At 35.3% G+C, this 8,717-nt stretch overlaps 1 protein-coding gene across 1 annotated transcript; it reads right to left on the bottom strand.

Moving 5' to 3' along the window:
* Nucleotides 1-3,198: 3,198 nt before the first annotated feature.
* Nucleotides 3,199-7,968, bottom strand: LOC139117993 (collagen alpha-1(IX) chain-like). Its single transcript, XM_070681255.1, has 4 exons — nt 7,842-7,968; nt 7,195-7,385; nt 6,294-6,392; nt 3,199-4,310 (listed from the first exon to the last, which is right to left on the bottom strand). Exons 2-4 carry the CDS (start codon nt 7,382-7,384, stop codon nt 4,120-4,122), a joined length of 480 nt encoding a protein of 159 aa, XP_070537356.1. The 5' UTR covers nt 7,385; nt 7,842-7,968; the 3' UTR covers nt 3,199-4,119.
* Between the last annotated feature and the right edge of the window lie 749 nt (nt 7,969-8,717).

Here is an 8,717-nt window from a genome sequence, read left to right as displayed (position 1 = left end):
CTTGTGAGAATGTGGGATGTTCTTCTCTTTTGATGATGGTATTGCAGAGTTTTGTCAAGTTTTGCCAATGTTCCTCCCCATTGACTACTGGCAGTACTTGAGGGCAGGCTACTAATTTGGCATGTACATTGAATATCTTTTTAATATTTTTAACATTTTGGACATAAAAATCTCCCCTCATTAGGCTTTATAAAAAATCCATTTGACTATGTAGAACACTAAAATGCAAAATATAGTAACTACACACTGGATTTTATTCACCAAATTTAACATCTGTACTTAATGTATATTTCATTGCATCCCATTATAGATAACATCAGCCTATTTTCCTGGAAAAACACAAACACAGTTCTGTTGTGGGATCCACACTACAGAAGGATCAATGAGAGTTATCTTGATCTTTTATAGAGTTTTAAATTCACATCAAACTTGTAATGATCCTCTACCTCAGCAAATTTCTTCCTGCATGTTTTTTGTTTACGTGTAATTGTGTCATTTTATTTTTAATATCTTGCAGTTTAGTAGTCACTAATGATCAGAGACAGCTTCTTTCAATAATCTTTTTCAAATTGGAATATGACAACAATTTTAAAAGTCTCACATTGATCTGGTAGAGGGTATTGTTACCTTGTCTTCCTACTGGTCCAGAAATGCCAGGTGCACCAGGTGGTCCAGGAGGTCCAATAGGACCTCTTGTATCAGGCCAAGATTCTGTACAAATACTAAGACATTCTGATTGACCATTTCATCATTTACTTGTGCAGTGGAGGTGTGGATCATAAACACCAGAAATAAAACAGACATAATATGGTCCATCCTGAAAATAGAACATAAGTGTATAAAACACTAAGTGGCTGATTGATATTTATTTATCTTGATCGTTGAAATTTACTGAAAAATATGAAATCTTAGTGGGTTGATGTCGTTTGTTTCTGCATTTGAGCAGCTACAGTAATGGGAATATGTGTACCCTGTTAAACAATATTGCAATGTATACTGCAAGTCCCAATGCAAATCAATAATTAAGACTATACTAGTCTGTGCCAGCACCAGTTTTGATGAAGATACTGAACTGAATATTAATTGTAGGTTTATCTGTGATTTTGCTTTAACTTGTGTTTGCTGGGAAAATATTGCCAGCACTGGAAAGTTATCTGTAATTCTATTGAAATCCTGCTTCAAAATGGCCTTCGACAGTTCTTGTAACTGACTAGAAGATGTCACGAATACTCAAAGTTTACCTGAAAAGATGTCTTCAAATCTTCTGTTTTAGACTCGACTTCTATCCCCTCTGGTTACAGTGCCTGGGTTGCCTTACTGTTAGAGCTCTTCTGTTGTTTGATGTCAAGATGGGTGTGTTTATATACTTAGGATGGTGTAAACTCATTGACTGTGGAATGTGGTGATTTAAATACAGGATTTGAAATCCACCATTTTATTGGGGGAAGATCTATTTTTTCAAAATTTGTAAAGATAGCCATGTCTTTCAGATCTCAGAATTTGACCAGTAATCCATAAACTGTCACGTTGCACTGCATTTTAGGTCAATTTCCACTTGACTATTGTATATTTCATCCTCTTTATTCAGTTTTCTTCAGATGAAAAAATTCTGCCCATCCCTGGCAACCATGGAGAATTCCATAAAGTAAATGTGTTCCACTTTGTAACCATATAGAGTAAAATGCAGATCCCTACAGTGACACAGGATTGTTCTATGTTTATATCTACTCTTGGTGTTTTTCAAGAGTTTCCGTAGGTTTATTCTTAGGATGTGTTCGTAAACAACAGTGGCAGGTACTTATAAATTTAAGTTAAGATTTACATTTTTTCAGGTCCTCATCTCAAACAAGAGATTTTTGAAGTATCCCCTTTGACATTGTAAAACATTTCAAGTCTTCTTCCCATTGCCAACACCCTAAATCAACCTAATTCACCAATACTTAGGCTACTTCATTTGAAGTCTAGCTAAACAAAACTTTGAAATATTTGTAAACCATGTGAAAGCTTTCATTATTTTATAATTAAAGGAATTCAGTGTATGAAGTTTTCTGAGACAGTGTTGATGCTGAAGGGGAGTGATGTGTCTTTCCATTGAGGAACAATTTTCATGAAATCATGTCGTCCCATTATTTATTCTCTCTTTGCTACATTATAAAACCTAATTATTTTACACTTTCATTGATGTCAAGGGTATTTGAAACATTGAACTTGGCAGTTTTCAGGAAATAATGCTGTTCTTGAACAAAAAGAAACTTTATTCTCCCTCAAGTGTAAACTTCCTGGTGATCTAGCGCCCTCACTGTTGGATGTGTCAAACATTTGTTTTTACTGAGGAGTGTTATAATAAGTTTCTGTGATGTATGATGGTTGGTTCAAATGGTCTTAGAGGAATAAATGTTTTAAACAACAATTGTCTCAAGTTTCATTTCTCTTTGGCCTGGTCCAGAAAATAACTGACCATCAATGTTTTGATTTTCAAAGGCACATAAATGTTAGCCCACTTTGTGCTTTCGGCATTAAAATAGGATTTCCCAAGTTCAGGATATGTTAAAATACAATTCATCTCCTGTTTGACTGCATTTGTTGTGGGTAGCCATTTGTGGATAAGAAATTCGATCAGAAAAAATTGGTTTCCCAATTTAATGTTTTGAGATACATTGCATTGAAATAAATTGTCACATTCTTTGATTTTATCACAGACAGTTTATGCAGGTATTTTGGCTGTGTGATCTATTTCAGCCCCCTTAGATGTTAGGAGCTCATTAAAACTGTAGAATTTGCATTTTCTTTCAGCAAAAACTTTCTCAATGCTCCTGTAACAATGACTTTCAGATGAATAAAGAAAACAATTAGGTTGTTAACGACTCAATGTATCAAAAGTACTACAACAATTTTAGAGTCAGCATTTTCCAACAGGTCCTCTTAAATTGAATATAAATTCATGTTCCAAATTTCAAGTCTAAGGTTTGTTTGGATTCACTTGTAAGATATTTCAACAATACATATGCATCTCTCGTTGTCCTTACAGCATGTAATCCACAAATATCATCATCAGATGGTGATTTTGAACACAACTAGTCTCAATTGTAAAATGAGAGTTTACATTTTGCAATTTCTATCTCTCGTGTATTGTTGTGGAGATTTCATATATTCTACTTTAATCTGTAAATAATTGCAATGTGTGGTCAAAGATCACAATAATGTGAGATGGAAATTTTATTAAAAGTACTCATGCATGTTTTCAAGAAATATGAGAAATATTAATATTCAAAAGTAATCCACAGTGGTGACATGGCATATGTCTCGAGAGTAACTTTATCAACAAAACTGAAGCTTAAATCTACAAAATACATAAAATATATGAAAATACCAAAAGATTGGATGAACATATACCTAAATCTAATGCAATATAATCATAACGGTATCTGATATCACGATTGATAAATCAAAGAAAATTAATTGCTGTTTTCAAAAAGCTCTATGCAAGTACAAATTTCTTCCATAAAACAAAATATCTGTAAAAACAACTTAACAATCGAAAAAAGAGAACAAATGCATTTCAAGTAGTATTCCTGGATGAAAATTAAACAATTTCAATCCAACTTTGAAAATATGAAACACTACTGCATGATTGCAATTGATGAAATTTGCACCATAAAGGGGTTTGATGTCAAGGAGGTTCATTTCAGCAATTTTTATCTACGTAACAACCCAGTGGAAGACAAAAATGGGGAATGTTAGTCACTTCTTGATCCTTCGTCTGAGTAGACAAGAAAGCCATTAAAAGTATTGCAATGAGAATCAGAACAATAGTAAAAGCGATTATCTGTACCGAATCCATCACTAATTTAACTTGATCACCTTGGTTTAAGTGTAGCATACCACTCTGTGAATTCATGATACTGTCAGAAACAGATGTCTGATACATTTCAAATATATTATCATTATTTTTCTTTAGTCTTATACGCAAGTCCCACCCATAAGAGGATTGGAATGTGAATGAGAAGTAATAGATGCCAGGAATGTCACAAGTGAAGACACCAGTGTTGATACTGATATTGGCATTAACATTGACTATGACATCACTGTACGTGATAGTTTGTTCTGTACTGCTCAATGTCATATATGACTTCCTCCCCACAGTAAATGCCACTTTGACTTGTTCACACCTTTCACCTTTCTGACCTTTAACCCCAGCTGTTCCAGTTTGGCCTTGGCACCATCAGTCCCATCACGTCCACCTTCACCCTTTGGACCTTGTGGACCAACATTTCCTGGAATGCCAGCTTGACCTTTGACACCAGAGGCACCTACAAGAGTTTGATATAATTATAGTATTACATAATGTAGGAGTATGTCACATGATGGCATAAAAAAGCAATGACATATATGCATTTGGTAATTATCAAGAGTATTCATCCTTGATGTAAGCAATACCAATAAACTTGTAAAGCTTAACATGCTGTTTATAATAATAATAATAATAATAATAATAATGATGATTTTATGCTTCATTCCAACTTTTCCCCACACAGAAACTGGGCAGTTTGGATTATTCATACCTATCTTAATCCTACTGTTCGTAATGTTTATGTCGTAAACACATCTATCGCACACTTTTAACACCTTTCCCGGGTTCTTGAACCCGGTTGGTCAAAATTGGCTGTTCTGGCCTTTTTGATCACCCCTCTTAAAATGCTTGGATAGTTGACTTGGAAAACAATTAAAATTAAAAGTTTCATTGTAAAAAGTGTGAAAGAGGCTCCCCACCTAACTATCCAAAATGTTTTTGTGTCGAGTTTGTGTTTGATTCGTTTCAAAAATGTGTTCCTACATTCTAATCCGATTGTTTGTGTTAATAAAAATGTTTGTTTCGCCTCGGATATTTGTAGGGAAGTTTGGATTAGTGTGTACGGTAATGTATTGTTTGTGTGGGGAAAGCTTATGGCGAGACGCAGCCGGACCTATTGTGTTACAAGTTGATAGAGCAGCTTCAGATAGCTTTCAGGTTTTTGTAGTTTTTTGCTGTTCGTGGAGTCCAATTTGACTTTTTCTTTGAATTCATGGTGTTGTTGCGATTGTTTGTGTCTCATTATGTAGCGTAGTCACATTTTACGAACAGCAAAAATACAAAAACCTGAAAGCTATCTGAAGCTGCTAAACTCGCACTTCTAGAGATACCCTTTCAAACAAGGAAACAAAACATGTCGCGTGCCCAAAGAGAATCGCGATAAACCAGCTTGCAAACAGTAGACAAATTACACGGTGCCTTGGGGCAGCTTCTTCTACGTTGCACGTTGCACACCCTCTCAAACCTTGTCACTCACCTATATATTTTTATTGAGTAAATGCGAATGTATTTTCAAAGAGGAGACTCGCAGTCCAGTTGCTGTGATGTACTTTAAGAAAAATTAAGACGTTTACAGGAAAATTCAGTTTAAGCTACCCTCGGCTTTTCAAGTAACCGCGAGTTACTGGTAGTGGTAGCCTGCGGTAACTTATGCACTCAATACGATCACGGACGTACCACGCACGTACAAATACCACGATAGTAAGCTTACGATGTTGTGTGGGCCGCTGTGTGCATGTTTCATTCACAGCGTTACCGACGAACATATCACTGCACACGGGCACGAGCTTTAGGCGGCTTCAAATTGTCCCTTTCCAAGGAACGTTAGTGTTGTATTTGTAGTGACATGTGTGGAACCAACTAATTTGTCATGCTTTGTAAAGAGTAAGTGACATGTGTGGAACCAACAAATTTGTCTGCATGCTTTGTAAAGAGTAATTTTAATCATTGCTCTCGTGTGGGGGGTTCTCAACCTGATGTAATCGCAAATCCTCAGATTTCCATCTGATATAAGTATGTACGTACACAAGAAAAGTAAACTCATGAATTTTAATAGACGGGGTGGCTAAGACCAATTTCATTCAAGATTGGTCACAGCCACCCCGTCTAAGTCTGTGTGGGGAAAAGTTGTCATGTTGCTAGTTAACATAGGATTTACATTACATTTATGGCAATAAAAGTGTAATATAAAAAAGTTCAAACTTTAAAGATAAAGTAATGTAGTATTATAATAATAGCTAACAGTAAATATAACTTTGTTTATATATTTTCTTTTTTTGTTTATGCTGTTTGCTTGAACTGAAACAGAAGACTCTACCATGATAGTCAAAATGATTGGTTTTGTAACATATATAAACATAAGAAATCAAAGATGAGGAAAAACACCATTAAACTGCAGTCATGATTGAAATTTGCATCTGCAAGGCAACTTAGCCCCATTTACCTTGCTCCCCTTTGTCTCCTTCATCTCCCTTGATTCCCTTCTCACCAGGTTGACCTTTGACACCCTGTGTTCCTACCGGACCAATCACACCAGGTTGACCTACAAAAGAAGATCCAACCAATGAATATAAAGCTGCGTATTTAAATAAATTTAGCTTCTAATAATTTACTTATATTTTAAGTATACAATAACTTTGAGCCTGACCGTTTGGATACAATTGGGAGGGAGGTGGGGGGGGGGAGGATGCTCTGGGCCAATATTTACTTTCCCACATCTTGTGAGAATGTGGGATGTTCTTCTCTTTTGATGATGGTATTGCAGAGTTTTGTCAAGTTTTGCCAATGTTCCTCCCCATTGACTACTGGCAGTACTTGAGGGCAGGCTACTAATTTGGCATGTACATTGAATATCTTTTTAATATTTTTAACATTTTGGACATAAAAATCTCCCCTCATTAGGCTTTATAAAAAATCCATTTGACTATGTAGAACACTAAAATGCAAAATATAGTAACTACACACTGGATTTTATTCACCAAATTTAACATCTGTACTTAATGTATATTTCATTGCATCCCATTATAGATAACATCAGCCTATTTTCCTGGAAAAACACAAACACAGTTCTGTTGTGGGTTCCACACTACAGAAGGATCAAGGAGAGTTATTTTGATCTTATATAGGGTTTTAAATTCACATCAAACTTGTAATGATCCTCTACCTCAGCAAATTTCTTCCTGCATGTTTTTTGTTTACGTGTAATTGTGTCATTTTATTTTTAATATCTTGCAGTTTAGTAGTCACTAATGATCAGAGACAGCTTCTTTCAATAATCTTTTTCAAATTGGAATATGACAACAATTTTAAAAGTCTCACATTGATCTGGTAGAGGGTATTGTTACCTTGTCTTCCTACTGGTCCAGAAATGCCAGGTGCACCAGGTGGTCCAGGAGGTCCAATAGGACCTCTTGTATCAGGCCAAGATTCTGTACAAATACTAAGACATTCTGAGTGGCCGTTTTCATCATTTACTTGTGCAGTGGAGGTGTGGATCATAAACACCAGAAATAAAACAGACATAATATGGTCCATCCTGAAAATAGAACATAAGTGTATCGAATACTAACGTGGCTGATTGATATTTATTTATCTGGATTGTTGCAATTTATTTAGAATAAGAAATTTTAATGGGTCGATGTCGTTTGTTTCTGCATTTGTGCACCTACAGTAACAGGAACATGTGTATATACTGAAGGTACCACTCTCTGCCAGCACAAATCAATAATTGAGACTATACTAGTCTCTACCAGCACTAGGTTTTGATGAAGATACTGAACTGAATAAGTGACTGTAGATTTATCTGTGTAGATTTATTTGTGTTTGATTGCAAAATATTGCAAGCACTGAAAAATTATCTGTAAGTTCAATTGAAATCCTTCTTCAAAATGCCCTTCAGTTTTTTGTAACTGACTTGAAGATGTCACGTATACAAAAAGTAATTATTCTTCCATATCATATCAACCTGTGGAGAATTTTTAACAAAGTTTACCTGAAAAGATGTCTTCAAATCTTCTGTTTTAGACTAGACTTCTATCCCCTCTGGTTTCAGTGCCTGGGCTGCCTTACCGTCAGAGCTCCTCTGTTGTTTGATGTCAAGATGGGTGTGTTTATATACTTAGGATGGTGTAAACTCATTGACTGTGGAATGTGGTGATTTGAATGCAATGTTTGAAATCAACCATTTTATTGGGGGATGGTCTAATTTTTCAAAATTTGTAAAGATATAGCCATGCATGCTTTCAGATCTCAGAACATTGATCAGTAATCCATGAACTGTCATATTACACTGCATTTTCAGGTCAATTTCCCCTCGACCATTCTACATTTCATCCACCTTATTCAGTATTCTTCAGATGAAAAATTCTTCCCATCCCTGGCAACCATGGACAATTCCACTGACAGTAAATGTGTTCCACTTTATAACCAAATAGAGTAAAATGCAGATCCCTACAGTGACACAGGGTTGTTCTATTTTTATATCTACTCTTGGTGTTTTTAAAGAGTTCCGTAAGTTTATCCTCAGAATCTGTTGATATAAACAACAGTGGAGGGTGTCAATGAATTTAGGTTCAGATTTACATACTTTCAGATCCTCATCTCTGGCTACTTTATTTGAAGTTTGTCTGAAGAAAACCTGGAAATTTTTAAATCATGAGTAAACTCTCATATGACATGGACAGTGTATGAATTTTTTTGAAGACAATATGATGTTGAAGTGGAGTTTCTCTATTGAAGGATAATTTTCATGAAATCCATAATCTTTATCTCACTTTGCCATAAGCATACTGTGAAACTTGACCATTTTACACTTTCATTTGATGTCAAGGGGATATGATACATGAAACGTGGCAGTTTACAGGAAATA

The sequence above is a fragment of the Ptychodera flava genome, chromosome 18 (assembly GCF_041260155.1).
Source record: "Ptychodera flava strain L36383 chromosome 18, AS_Pfla_20210202, whole genome shotgun sequence".
NCBI classification, from domain to species: Eukaryota; Metazoa; Hemichordata; class Enteropneusta; family Ptychoderidae; genus Ptychodera; species Ptychodera flava.
The sequence above is the reverse complement of the archived record's forward strand: the minus strand, read 5'-3'. Positions and strand labels throughout refer to the sequence as shown.